This window comes from Megalops cyprinoides, chromosome 11 (assembly GCF_013368585.1).
Source record: "Megalops cyprinoides isolate fMegCyp1 chromosome 11, fMegCyp1.pri, whole genome shotgun sequence".
Classification (NCBI taxonomy): domain Eukaryota; kingdom Metazoa; phylum Chordata; class Actinopteri; order Elopiformes; family Megalopidae; genus Megalops; species Megalops cyprinoides.
The window spans coordinates 22,186,449-22,201,478 of record NC_050593.1 but is presented as its reverse complement, the minus strand read 5'-3'; the positions used below and the strand labels follow the sequence as shown (position 1 = coordinate 22,201,478).

Below are 15,030 nucleotides of genomic sequence, written 5' to 3'. Positions count from 1 at the left end.
GACGTCACCAAAGTTCCCTTGGAGATGCTCTGTGTGTGTATCAATTGTTTATATATATATACATGAGAGATTTATATGCACACGCACACACACACACACACACACATACATATACATATATAAAATACAGCATGACAGGATATGATGTGCTTTCATATTAACTTCTGCCTTGAAAGCTGTCTCCTTAAGGCGAATTGAAGCACCCTGAGCTTGAGTGGCATGCTATAATAGAAATCATTTGCATACAGGTTTAGTATGTAAGATAAATCTATTTTGTGGATTTATTTCTCTAATATGCAATGTAAGCCAAACCATACTGTTGAATAACTATAACTATTGTTATTCACACTTCTACGGTAGTTGCCGAGAGGAAAAATCAGCAGGAGGAAAAGTGTGCATGGACCTTTGCCGGTGGGGAATTTACTTTGCAAAAAAACACTTTATCATGTTTGATGTGAAAATTGTTAACCTCACAAATTCACAATTCCACCGGTGGCAGTAGGTGCTCTCTCCTACTTTACCCCACTTCCTTTCTATGCATTGTTTACTTCTGGATCAAGTAATTGTGTTAATGGAATTTGACTGGTGCAGTTGTATTAATATCAAAATTTTGATGTGCATGTCAGCAGATGGTTCAGGGGATGCAATATGTTGGTCATTATAGTCTCAATGCAGTGAATGAATAGTGGTCAATGTCAGCCAACTGCTCTGAATCCTTTGTTTTATGGAGTTATGACAGATAAAATTGCTACTGCTTGTTGAATGGGATGTTGATCACACCTTACATCAACTACTTCAGAGTGGCAGAGGGAAATGGTTTTTGTGGCTCCCTGCTTATGTGGGGATTCACATCAATGGAAGGACATATATACTGCCACAATCAGTTCTGTCTTTGACTAACATATATATTGCCATTTCTTTGAACCAGACAGAGGGTAAAGCTCTCATTAAGAAGGATATGAAGGAAAGAAGGCAGACACTTCCAAAACATCCAGCCTGCAGGGCCATTAACTGAATCTAGGGGAAAACAGACGGGAGTCCTTTTAGGTAATACATGTGGAAAAGTACTTCCATTGACTTCACAAAAACACAGATCTGTTTCACTAAAGAAAGGAATTTGAAATAGTGAAGCGTGCTTCTCCCTTCGCGACATTCAGCTGACGAAACATCATCTACAGAAATATTTATGGATATTTCTTACTGGGCTATCGGTGACAGGACGTCTGTCACGCACGCATGACGTTGTGGTAGTCTACAAATGCCTACACAGACTGGGACACTGGCTTCTCGAGTGCTCTTATCCATACGCCAACTCAGTAGGTGGCAGTAGTGCAACTGAAAGATTATTTGAGAGCTAAAATAAATTTACTTCCGGAGGTAATCGGGTCATATGGTCGTGACAACATTGCTGGCTAACGTGAACTAATTATCAAAGTGACGGCTGCAATTTCATTATTTGGTTTCAGTAAAGACGTTTTGCAATGTCAGATAATGACTTAATCGGACCTGCCTTGCCACCAAGTTTCAGACGAAGCAGTAATGATGATTCCGACGAAGAAGACACGCGTAAGTAAATGGGGGTCTGGTTAACTCCTATCATCAAGGAATTTTGACCGGAATTTTTAGCAGTCAAATTTCGCTGATTTCTGAGTGGAGTGGTTTGATGCTTTGAGTGTAGCATGCTGCCTGTACAGATGTCTAGCACATACTGATTGCTCATTAACCTGGATTCGACTGTCTTCGAAAAAGGGTCAAACTGAATCCAGCTTTAACTGGCTAACTAGTTAGCGATATCAATAACTATTAGTGCAGCAAAATAGAGAAACTAAGTGATCTTGGTTATCCTGGTTAATCTGGCTGTCTTTCTGTTTAAAATAGCTAAAACAGCTAGTTTTGGTAGATATATAATAGCTACATTTATCAAGCTCGTTAACTGACTTGCCTGTACAGATGTCTACAGTAAGCTTTCTCATTTAGCAACATTTTGTTACCTTAAGTAGCATTTCAATTACGACTGTCGTTGAATAAGGTGCAGTGAACAATAAGGGCAGATTGCTTGGGTAAAAAAATGGTATGATTATTTTTTCCTATCAAGAGAATTACTTCTAAGTTTTTTTTTTTTTTTTTGCAGCCTCAATATTTGAAAACATCTATTTATATTTTATAACCAAGTTTGTCCACTAGATGGTGGCGGCTAAATGGTGGCGGAGCCTGGAGTTCACATTTTGAAAGTAGACTTAATAAATGTAAATCTCTTCATTATAATAATGGGCTATTAGCTGAATTGGTCAAGCATGAGTTTACTTTTGTCCATGCTAAAACTTTGGGGGACATGTCTTTCATCATTTTTTACCATTTGACACAAGAGTAACAAGTTCTGAGGCAGTTGGTGTCAAAACCTCTTCTCCTTAGATCATTTGAAATAGAGCAAGTCTGATAACTAACTGATCTTGGCTAACCTAGGTAGTCTGTCTACCGTTCAATATTCTGTTTTTAGGTGAACTAGCTAACTTTGTTAGTTAACTACCATTATCAAGCAAGGTTATGTTAGCTGTGTTCACTGTTCTGGGAAATCTGGGACTTGGGCGAGTCATGCTGGAAAATCGTTTGAAAGTGACATTGACAACATGCCTAATGTTCATTGCCTGGCCAGAAATCTGCAGGGTAGGATGGCTTACGTTTAGTATGGCTGAACTGTAGACTGCTTTATCTGTAGTTGTAGGCCCAGCACTTCCTCCAGGTTACAAGGCGAGGGACGTGTCTAGCTCCTCAGACGATAGCGACCAGGAGGAGGTCGTGTTCAAGAGAAGTAGACCCTCGAGAGAGGAGAGGAGCGATGGTCCCACGGCAAAGTAGGTTGATTTCAATTAGTTTGCATGCTGCTGTACTGCTCGAGTCTGAAACTTTTAAGGAATTGTAGCTCCCATGGCACAAACATTTATCATGCTATACATGAACAAAAGAAATTATTGTTTTTAGTACATTTGTGAGATTACTTGAATGGTAGTGTAATGTTATACTGTGATGGGACAGTGGAAAGAGAATGGGAATATTGACTGGACACCTTTTTCGCTCAATCAGCTAAACACTTTTTGTTTGTACTTCTCCATAATACTAACGGTCAGTTACAATGGAAGACTAACCTGATGAGGACAGGGCATAAATTGCTTAGTCCTGCCATTACTGTCCTGCAGCAAATTGCGTCGGGTGGAAGAACCAGATGACGATGGTTTCTTTGGGCCTGCACTTCCTCCCGGATATCAGAAACAACAGCAGTCACCTGAAAGGTATAAATTGTTCATGGCATATAGTTTTGAATAATGTGGGTTTTAAAGCAGTTTTCTCAAGAACTAGGTGTAATCTGTCAGGCATTCTGAAGCTGATAAGTGCCATTTCGATCTGATATGCGGAGCGTGTGACCTCTCTCAGGCCTCCAGTTTTGGGCCCAGCCTTGCCACCAGGGTTTTGCAGGCCAGCAGATGATGATGATGATGAGGAGGACAATGAGGGAGATAGGTGGGGCTGCCCAGGACCAGCGCTGCCACCAGGTTATAAAGCAGAGGTGAGAGAAGAGCAGTAAAATAATATTTTATTTCATTCATTTATGACCTGTATGACTTTTATGACATGTGTATTGGAAATGTGTGTGTTGGGGAATTCAGTAGTAGTGATGACAAACTATAAAGGGTTGATATGTTGATTTTTTTAAAGGGTTTTTTAAATTTTTTTTAAAGGGTTGATGTGTTGAAGGGTTGATTTTTATTTCAAGGCTCTTGTAGTGGTTCAGATGGAAAGTACTTCTGCATAGAGATTACATTGAGATCAGTGTAATTAGGGTTCTCCCCTTTCTGATAATATTGGTGAAATTAAATGGCAGCATGCGCATAGCCTTGCATATAGTAGATGATACCAGTGGTGAGACTGTAGGCTAGCATCTGGCTAAAAGAGACGTGGCACACACTGTTTGCCTATGTTGACTGTGATAATGTGCTCTGTAGCCCTCTAGTAGCGAGGGTGAGGAAGGTGACGTCATCGGGCCCATGCCTGCCCAGGGGGGTGCCCACAACACAGTTGCCATGGATTTTGAACGCAGAGCACAGCGGATGAAAGACTGGCTAACCTCTGGTGATGTAAGGGGTCATCTTTTGTTATTTTCTTACAGACATGTCCTGGCTTTCATGTCCATTGAAATTATCAGAGGAATTAGTATGGTACACATGTGCAAGTGTTAAGATTATATTCATACATTTTATATTTTAATACTTTTGTTAACTTTTGGTTTTGTAATGCAAAGAGATTTTAGGTAGAGGCCAGTTGTTTGGGAGATGGGTTATAAGTTTCAAATGTTGGCAGAACAATACCCAGAGCAGTGAGTCAGAGTGAGTGAAGACTGGCTTGGTGCTGCTTCTAGGACGGCCCGAAGGAGCTGTCGCGGGAGACCTGGATGACTGAGCTCCCCCCAGAACTCCAGCACATCGGCCTTGGAGCCCGCACCTTCAAGAGAAGATCTGGACCAGAAAACAAAGACCGCTCCATCTGGACTGACACCCCCGCTGACCGTGAGCGCAAGGCTAGGGTGGGTGTTTGTGAGCGCATCTGTGTGCTTACGTGTGCGTCCATGTGCGTGTGTTTGTGTGTGTGTTGATAATGATACTGACAGCGAGAGTCTGCATGCACGCTCACAGGTCTAGGTTTGCCTCAAGCCTCTTGGATTCTCTTTCCCTTATTGTCAGCAGTTTTCCTAGCAAAGGACCTGCATTTATAAATTGGTTTTTAGTCTGCTGTTTTAGCATTGTAGTATTTAGCATTTAGTATTTATTATTTCAGTTTATGTAGTTATATTACCTCTTTCTTTGCAATGTTTCCAATTTATAGTACTTAATATGAAGTACTAATACATTTTTTATTATTTGATTTCTTCGCAATCACATACCATGAGATGAGCAGTTGGATCAAACTTGGGCAGCTGCTCAAAAGATTGGTTCACCTTAAGCAGTTCTGTTATGGTAAATAGGGCAATAGCTCCATTCTGGATTCTGCATTATCGCAATGCAGGTGGGTGTTTGGAGCTGTGTTGTTAGGGACCTGATGAGGGACGTGACCACATCATAAGCGAGTTTTCTCCCTCTACTTGTCCCACAGGAGCGTCTGGAGGGGAAACAAAGTGGTGATTCACAGAAGGATGAAACGCCACAAATGTCCCAGAGAGATCTGCACATGGCTGAGAAAGTGGCGAAGTACAATGTAAGTTGTGTTCTTCTGCACTGTGGCAATGGTGATTCTGGGCAGAATGTGAGTGCTCTGGACAGTCATTTGCTGTTATTAATTATTTTTCATTATTTCTGCTAGGTGTAGCTTTATCCATATTGTATTTGACTGACACTGTTTTATATGTAGTTGCTCTGGTAGCATCACCTATTTCTTCAAGTGGCCAAGGGTCATTTAGTTATGGATGCACCATATCAGTGTTTTTAAGTTACTTTAATAAATGCATACATCAAAGAAGAGAGTGTGAAAGGAAGAGTTCAATGAAGAATAATGGATTCCTTGTTCTTATTTAACATTAATCTTATTTTTTACTACAGTGTTGCTCACTATTCCCAATGCTGAATCCATGTTTGTATTGCCTAGTTTCAAAACCCGCACACTGTACCAGTGCATACAAGCTGCATTTCGGAAGTTAGTATTGTCACCAGTTGAGATCGAAGTTTTGCTTTGATGCAAGCCTGCAGCATACTCATGTGGCCGCATGTAGAATAGTTGACGTGTCAAGTGTAGAATTAATATTTGCCATTCCTCATTAGATTCTGTTATGTGCTCCATTGCAGGCTCATTCAAAAAATGTCAGGTAACATTTTGTCAAAGAAAAGAGTACCTTAATTGAAGTATTTGTAGTTGTGTGAATCCACAACAGACTAAGGCTGCATATCCATTGCAGTCATCTTGCCAATAGGAGCATTGATCATTTTGTTGTGAAAGTTGTCACAGTTCATTCTCCATGGTAGACAACAAGGAAAATATAAAGTGCAAGCCCAATTGCATCAGCTCTTGGAAAACAGAAAGCAAAGTCAGCGTCAGGAGTGTAGGAGGGTTCAGAACATTGAATCCTCTACAAACAGTATTCAGTATTCAGGCAAAATCAAATCTGAATCATGGATTTGGTGCAGCCCTGCTTTTAATTGAAAGGAGTGAAATGGAATTGAATTCCCTTTAGGAGTCCAAGCGGGGTGAGTCTCTGATCAGCATGCACGGCAAGAAGATGAAGGAGAAAGCAGAGACAGAGGACAACAAGCCGGCCGAGAGGCGGCCCTTCGACAGGGATACTGACCTGCAAGTTAACCGCTTTGACGAGGCCCAGAAGAAATCCCTGCTGAAGAAGTCCCAGGAGCTGAACTCTCGATTCTCCCACAGCAAGGACCGTATGTTCCTGTAGTGGATAGAGAAATGGGCCACACCTTGCCACCAGCATCTCAAAGGACTTAAAAATTCTGTACATTGAAATATTCTCAAATGGAACCGTATGTGCGTTCTGTGGGAGACTAAAACTCAACAAAAGTGTTCAGTTAGATGTACCACACAGTTGTAAATCAGCCTTGTAGCTGCTGTTAATGTTGTGTGTGCTTCGTATGTCCAACTAAACACTTTGCCTTTTGACTTTCCAGAAGACTTACAACATTCATTTCAGACTCCAGTTGGAAACAGGAGCAATCGGAAATGTGTTTTGAAAACTGTAGTTAGATAAACTGCTGGACATCTTTTCAAGGATTGCCACAGGTATCCTTTAAACTGTGTGACCTGAGGGACCAGCAGCTTTGTAAATGAGGGCTGTGTGTTTGTGTATTGTGTTGGTCTGCTCGTGTGTTTAGTGAGGATTTTTTAATATGTGTTTTTTCAGCTCAGGGAAAGGAAGTGAAAAATGTTCTGCGTGTTTACTTGGTCAGTGTCTGAAATTACAATTTAAAGCCCCATACTCTACATTTGTACCATTAAGAATCAATCCACTGTAGCCTTGTATGTTAGCATTTCATTGATAATAATTGTATTTACAATTTCTAGTTTTAGGCTGTGTCGTCTAAGATGTTGGAGTACTTTTGTCTGATATAGCTTGTTTCTTTTATTTAAACTTCTTAGTTACAGCAAGTTTCAAGTACTCAAACAATAAAAAGTGTACATGCCTTGCAACATTGGCCCATATGTTTTACTGTAAAATGTAGGAACACGGACACTTGTAGGTAAGTGGTGGTCTGATTGCACATTGTGTTTTGTACTGAATTGGAAGATGCATAACAACTAGATGAGAAATATGTAGATGAGCTTAAGTACCTCCTGGAAGGTTACCAAGTACCCTGATTTAAAACCACTTCTGTGTCATCCTTTTGTATTTAATCAACACCAATTCTGACACTGAACTCTCAGACTCTGCAGAAGATTGTCATATTTCTCTTGTTGAGGACGTGTGTGTGGGCACATTTTAAAACTGCATCTCCACTAAAAGAATTTTGCGCCTTTTGTCCCTAGCCATTCTTTCTTTAAGCCAATCTTGCTAGTTTTGAAGATGTGACATTTCAGATCTGTGTATAAATAAAGTTTAGAATGCAGTAGGTGCAGATCATGAAAATAGCATTTTGAATGTTGCGTCCAAAATAATGGTGAAACTATAGATCCTTTTTAGTACACTATGGACATTATAATAAGAATCATCTGTGACCTTTGAGCTGTTAGCTTTTTAGTAATAGTTAAGGTCATTGTGATTCAATAGGTCATGGATATTTATGTTTAGGACTTTACACACATTTTGGACTCGAACTATGTGGGAAAATTGAACATAACATCTGAGGTTTTCTTTTTCCAAAATTAAGAAATGTGTTTCCATACTCTGAACTGTCAGTGTGTTTCTTGGTATTTTTTAGTTTCATTTCACTTTGTAAAATGTATGAGAGAAACAACTGGGCTTTCCAATTTAAACTAAGATTAGTTTCTTGTATGATTTTTCAAGGTTATAATATGCCTCTGTTGATCAATGAAACATATTAAAGTCAGTCATTAATGCAAGATTAAAGAGTACATGTGAAATCGTTCTGACGTTTATAATGCATAGCTGGCAATAAGAAATCTCTTTTGGTCGAAAATGGTTTGAATAAAGTTGTGTAAGTCAGTTCTGAGCTGGCTGAATAAAATTCTAAGAGTACATCCGATACACCCAATGTTTGCTTTTTTCCAGTTCACCTTTTACTGAGATGCATAAAGAGCAAAGTAGGAGATGATTGGGAGAAACAGAGCCTTGTCTCCAGACTTAAAGTTCGATGAAAAGGTCACTTCAGTTTGTGAAGGGCTGACAAAATACAGCCATGGGTCTCAGTCCTGCACAACAGTTGTGGCTGGAAAGTATTGAGTCATACCCTGTACCTCTTAAGACTCATTACATGCAGTGTGTTATTAGAATGCCATTAACAGCCATCAGAGGCCACTTAGAGCAGTGCCCTTGAAAAATGACTCAGTCACACACAGAAGCAGCCTGACACGACTGGACATGGTTACAATCAAAGTGTTCTGTGAGCCACTGGGTACCAAATTGATAAGCAAAATAAGTGAAATGTCACTCAGGATAAGAAATAGTTCTTGTACTGTATGTTTTAATGTTTCTGGTCACCTAGGTTTATAGAATCTACAGGGGCAACAGGTATTAGATCAATTATCATCACAAATAACACCCTTTATGCCACAACTAGATATTCACCTGTTATATTTACCTGAAGACCACTACACCAGTTCACAAACTGGTGCTTCTTGACAGGTGCATGTGCATTACCTGGCAACAAAACATGATTATAATAAATCCACAAGCATGACAACCATGCTTGACAAAGGAGTTAATTTAACAGGAAGCAGAACGCTGGTGGCTTGCTGGTAATGGCCTGCATGTCTATCTGGCTGTCTAAAGTTGTCAGCCAGGCAGAGGTAGTACAGCGCTCATAGCTAGTCTGCAGCCACAAAGCAAGCAAGCCATGGTGTAAGGGGAAGGGAAGCCTTAGCAAGAGACCTCAAGTGTTTTATGGTGTCCATGGAAACCCCCTTGTGTGGGTACCTTGTTCTTGAAATGTGCAGTTGGGCTTTTCTGGGAACACATTATTTCTTCATGACTATTATTCTCATCTATAAGTACTGTACCTCTCCCTGCTTAAGCGCCATGGAGGTGTGAAGTGGGCTAGCTCAGAAATATCAAGAAAGTAGGTATGTTTGCCTGATTAATTAAGATGTGGTTGAAATGTTATCTTTATACAATTATTGCCTGCCTTTGGTGCAGTAGACCATCAATATTTGCTTGTTGTGTACATACTTGTTATGAATGTTTAGTATAATGTGTGATATTTATACACTTAGGCATTCTAAACTAGGAGAGAAAATGGGAAAAATTGGGTGTTCCAAATAAAAAATAATAAAAATGTGTGATACTTGACAAATCAGTATCCTCAGCCGTATTTGTGTCAAGGAGGAAATTAATCTGTGTTATCTTAATTTGTTTCGAGTGATATCAAAGATGAGCAAAAGTAAAGCATGAACAGAAGTCTCTGGGGAAGAACAGACTGATTGAGAGCAACGATTGAAAATGAAGTTGGAAATGAAAACTTCATCCTATATTTTTAATCATGGAATGAATGCGATGCCAGTATGTAAAGTGCCACTTGGTGTCACTCTTGTAAGATTGAATGGCGATAATGACTTACATTCATTTGTCTCAGGTAAGGATGATACTATGGGTATCTTAAATTCCTAAGTCAATGACCAGTGATAACACTGACTGATTATGACAGATAAGCTGCCTGAGAAACGTAGTGATGAAGTGTCCGGATGACTGAGGCTCATCAAGGGTGTGCCCCTCAGATGTTCTTTGCCTTGAACCACTAGCTTTCCATGATTGGCAGAGAATTGCATGAGGTCTTGCAGGTCCACTGTCCTCCGGTCATCATGCAGACTGTTGGGGTGGTGGTGGGGGGTGCTTAGGTAATGCTGGATGTCTTATCAGAAGTCCTCAGGTAAGGGATGAAATCTGACCACCACTGATCATGCGAGGGGAAAGAATTATCTCCTCGGAATGTTTTTCTTTTACCTCTGAATTTACTGAGATAGCTCCAATGCAAGACTTCCCAGTCCTGATCCAGTGTTCTCAACTGTACTTTTCAACATCTTCAATGGCCAGAGTAAAAAAAAAATGGTTCTGTCAAAAAGAGAGAAAATCATTATAATTACTGCATGTTTGATAAAAGCATTTCAAAAGAAATGAAAATTGAAGCTTCAGCTCCCCAGGACATCCCCCAAGACCAGGAGGGGACAGATTAAATGAAAAAATGCTAGTTTAACTCCTGGAACCACCAATACAGCTATAACACCAAAGTAAAGCTTTAAAGGCTTTTCAGTGTCGTTTAAGTTATATGCATGTTATTTTGTTCCATCACGGATGTAGACAATGCAAGACAGATGTAATGGTAGGTGCTGTGACACAGTAGTCCACCCACTCATTTCTATATTGTCATGACTGACAGTTGAGCCAAAAGCAATTTGCATGGAGGTTACAGAGCACACATCTATAGGTGGATGCCACAACAGTCAAGCCAATTATGGCAGTTAATGGTGCAATTCATGTGGAAACATGCGTGGAATGTCATTGTACTTTTCAGTTTGTATTTTTTTTTCTCTCCAGGTCTCTGAGCTTTCTGCCTGGGTTTTGCTGGCTGTAGGTATTGATTAAGTTGCTAAGCAACAGGTTTTGCCTCAGAAGTGGGCAGTGAATAGAAGCATTGGTGAGATGCACCACTCTGTTAGAAGCCCCTCTCTGCCTCTTCAGGGGTTACTTTTCTAAGAAAGTTATGAATTACAGTATGTATGGTTTAAAATCACTGATGCCAAATTTGACAATAAGTAACTCCCTCTCAAATTTTAGTGGGGTTTACAGTACAATTTCACAATGTTATTGTGTCAAGGGATGTGTATTTCTGTGTACTTTTTGTTGTTATGATATACTGCTCATATCTGACTGCACATCTTTAAGTGTAGCCTCAGCTGTGTGCTTCTGATTGTCTAATTGTCATATGTAAAGTTCAGTGCTGTCAGAAACTATCCCCCTGACTGATGCAGAAACAGGTCTTAGGTGCTTCATTGTCTTGCACTGTGGGGTGATTTTAATGTTCTGCTGGTGATTCATCACTGTTCAGATGCATTATGGGGCCAGGTTTGTCTGCCCAAGGTCAACAAAACAAGACCAGCTGAAACGCACTAAATCCCACTGGGTTAAACATGTGATATCAGAAAGAATGCTGTGCCAAAAAAAAGGTTTTCCACATGCCTGTTTCATGTTCCTCCTTGAATGTAAAGTCGATGGTTCTTTGGTAGTTTTGTGCAGCTTTCCCTCAGACCCAAGCTGGGATCCAGTCTGGTGTGGAGGGGCAAGGGGACTGATCTGTGTGAGGGTTGTACAGGGAAACTATATCGTTTTTAAATGCAGGTCGTGTGTACACCATGTACACTGCACCTTAATACAGTACAGTGTTACACAATAATACAGGCATGTACAATAACAAGATACTGTAAATGTCTGTTTCACACATAACAGCTAGGAGTACGTTTCTTGCCAATGCACAGACACTTTACTATTACTATTTATTTATGTTCCATACTACTCTTCACATTCTATACATCACACATTTTGTATTTTGTATTTATTCTTGTTGTCTTAATTCTTATTGTTCTGACACCGGGGAGAAACTGTAACCTCGTTGTCCTGAACAATGACAATAAAGCTCTCTTATATCTTGTGTCTTATGTGTTGCTGTGTAGGACTGTGTAGACATTTACAAGATCAACAGGCTGGAGGAAATGAATTTTTTTCATGACAAATCAGATGCCCATACATGAAGGTTCCCCCACAAGGGAACTTTTTGGGTGAACATGGATTTTTCATTTTTGATTGAAATTTAATGGTTGGAATTTTGAACTTAGCAGCCTCAAAAACCTGTTTTTTTCCTGCACATTCAGAAATAGCCAAGCATCAAATTTCCTTTTTTTCCCCATAATTAAATGGAATGACCCGTCATCGAACTACCACAGTGTGATGTGTATTGTACAAGACGTTCTGGCCATATTGAAGCATCATGCTCCCAAACCAGATTCAGAATTCTCATGATTTTTGGACAGGTTTTTGAGCTTGTCTGGAAGGTTACTGAATTGATTCATACCCTCACAGGGTACAAATTGGCAAGAAACAAGATAGGAATCACACCAAACTGGGCAATTGTGCAGAGAGGAAAGTTGCATGGCAACAGCGATGTAGAGGACAAGATAACAATGGAATGTGGTTTTATTTGTTAAACTCATAAATAACCCATTGGTTTGGAAGGGATGTTAATTATTCCTCCAATGTGTCAAGAATGGACAAATTTTGAATGACAGTGTGACACCGTCATCTGATCAGCTTTTACTTAAGTATTGGCCCACTGAATTTTTGAATTTTTAAATTACTGGAAAAGTAAACCACATGAAGCAATCCATCTTCAGTCCTTCAAGACTGCGTACAATTAGTGTAATCACTTGCTGAAGATAAAATATTAAAGTCAAGTGTTCAGATGTTTTTTAAATTTGTTTCACTTCTCTAAAATGGGTAAGATTAAGTAGATTAATTTAGATTCAGGCTGCCTCCCCCATAAAGATGAATGTTTTACTTTTACCCACAATGCTCTGCTCACACAGGATATTTGAAAGAAATGTTGCCTGTGGTTAACAATGCCAAGGCCTTAAACAACCATTAATCAATGTCTGCTGTAAAATTGCTTAATGACAACTGTGGGATTGAGCAAGATGCTCTCTCTTTCTTTGTCCAAGGATATGGCTCTCCTGCTTTTTAAATCTGGCTTTATGCCTTGAATCTGCATACAATTTTCCCTTGTTATGACAATGTTGTGGGCACCCATAATTAGGAGGCTTTAACATTGTGGGTGCTGCTTTGTAGGGAAGAAAAAGCTCACTCACAGTGCTAAAGAAGATTGAATTATAGTGAGTGAATGAAGCTTGCATTGCAATGAAGGATTGCTAAACTGCAGATCTATCTTAACCTTTTCTCTTCCATCTCAGGAGGATGTGATCTTAATTAAGTGATGTATGTTCATTCTATATATGTAAACATACTTTTTTGGTAGGACGTGGTTGGGGGGGTAACCATTAAAATAGTGTGAGCCGATATATTCCCTTTCCTCATGATGTTATACTGTCACACTTATATACACACTGCCTACTACATCTATCTATCTATCTATCTATCTATCTACAGTACTAGACAGAGTAAATGTGTACTGTATTGAAATTGGTGGTCATTAATACTTGTACATATCACATTTCTTTCTGAACTTCTGATCCTTCTGACTGTGCTCACCCTGTACTGTACCGCAGAAACCTTCTTAGCTTTCCCTTCCAAGTGCACAAGTGGAGAAAAAAAAGGTTCTAGGTGCTTGGCCTGAGAAACACAGGTGGCCGTATGTAGCAGAAGAATAAAACAACAATGAGGCTTCCAGCACAGTGGAGGAGTGCGTGCAATTTGCCTGGCAACAGATGGATATGAAAATAATTTGTGCCTTTGTGGACCGTAGATGCGTTTCTCTCATTTCAAATGAGTGCCGTCTGTCTCCCGCCTCGCGAGGTGACAGTCTCCTGCTGCCCGTGGGTTAGTGCGCCACCAGCCAGAGCCGGCGCCTAATCAGCGCCACAGTCTCTCATCAAAAATGAATGGGCCCTATCCTCAATTAAAAAGGACACTGAGGTTTGAAGTCTCCTCTGCGAGCGCCTGTGTTTGGGGACGATCCTGCCTCTCACATGTGACACAAGCACAGAGCTACGCGGTGATTCATGTTGTTGCACACTAATGGACGACAGATTTAGCTGAAACAGATGGTTTCTTGTGTCTGTGGAGGTGCAGCTCCCTCTGTAGTAGGCGTATTCATGTATGCAGAGTTGCATCATCTGAAAGACACAAGCGTTTGTTCAGGAGAGATTTTATATTATAATTATTTTGTACCCTAATACATTTTAACCAGGATATTATCTGAAATGAGCTGAAACCTACCGCACAACTGAAACCAGTTAAAGGGAAACACACCAAGCAAAGTATAGATTGTTGTGAATGGCGTAAATATTGTCATTCTGAATGTCAGAATAATTTTGTAAGAATTATAACTATTTTTATACTTTCCGTATTTTAAGATTTTCTATCAGCTTTGCCAGTAACTTTTAAGGGCATATATCATCTCCATGATTTAGAATAATTTAATAAATTCCTGCTGTGTTTTGGGAAAGGCTTTGTTGACATCTTATATGCATTCCAGTTTGCTGCTGTGAATGGTGTTGGTACAGTCCATTTTCAGGTGTCAGGCTAGGGGCGACGGTAAGAACTCATTAATTCTTGATGGTGCCTGCATTATTTTCTTACTTTGTCATATTGCATTTCTCAGTCCAAAGCCACCAACAGTGCAGATAAATAAAAGCACCCATCCAAAGCAGCAAAAGCAAGATCACCAAACAGCAAACACTAAACAAGAAAGCGTACTGCAGTAATTTAATGTAATATAAAAAGCTGGGTGTATCAAACTTAAAAAAATATATCTTGTCCCATTTGAGAGAATTATAATTAAAGAGTTCCTGAAAATACCTGCTAAATCATATGAGAGATGGCATGAGTACCCTTTGCACATTATTAAAATATGCCTCATCCTCTCCAAAGTAATAAAAATGTTACTGTTCCTTTGACTGACTCTGGGAGATTTATCCTTTCATAAAACCAGTTTATGAAGGAGTATATATTTTTAAGCGGGGTAGAGTTGATGTAATTTCATTGACCGTGACATCAATTATGGATCACTGCATTCTGCCACAGAGAAGTGGAAAGTTTGCCAAAAAGGGAGGGAAAATTGTAAGAAAATATTGCCTTTCTATAGTCTCTAGTGTTGAAAGACTAATCCCCTCTAGCTGTTACTGTAGCACACAGATTCC

General features: G+C 39.8%; 1 protein-coding gene across 1 annotated transcript; it reads left to right on the top strand.

The window, feature by feature from the left end:
* Positions 1-1,387: 1,387 nt before the first annotated feature.
* Positions 1,388-7,513, top strand: gpalpp1 (GPALPP motifs containing 1). The gene is made up of 8 exons (XM_036540987.1): positions 1,388-1,566; positions 2,717-2,852; positions 3,195-3,287; positions 3,430-3,562; positions 3,999-4,130; positions 4,412-4,576; positions 5,143-5,244; positions 6,215-7,513. The coding sequence occupies exons 1-8, from the start codon at positions 1,482-1,484 to the stop codon at positions 6,431-6,433; spliced, it is 1,065 nt and encodes a 354-aa protein (XP_036396880.1). The 5' UTR covers positions 1,388-1,481; the 3' UTR covers positions 6,434-7,513.
* The last annotated feature ends 7,517 nt before the right edge of the window (positions 7,514-15,030 follow it).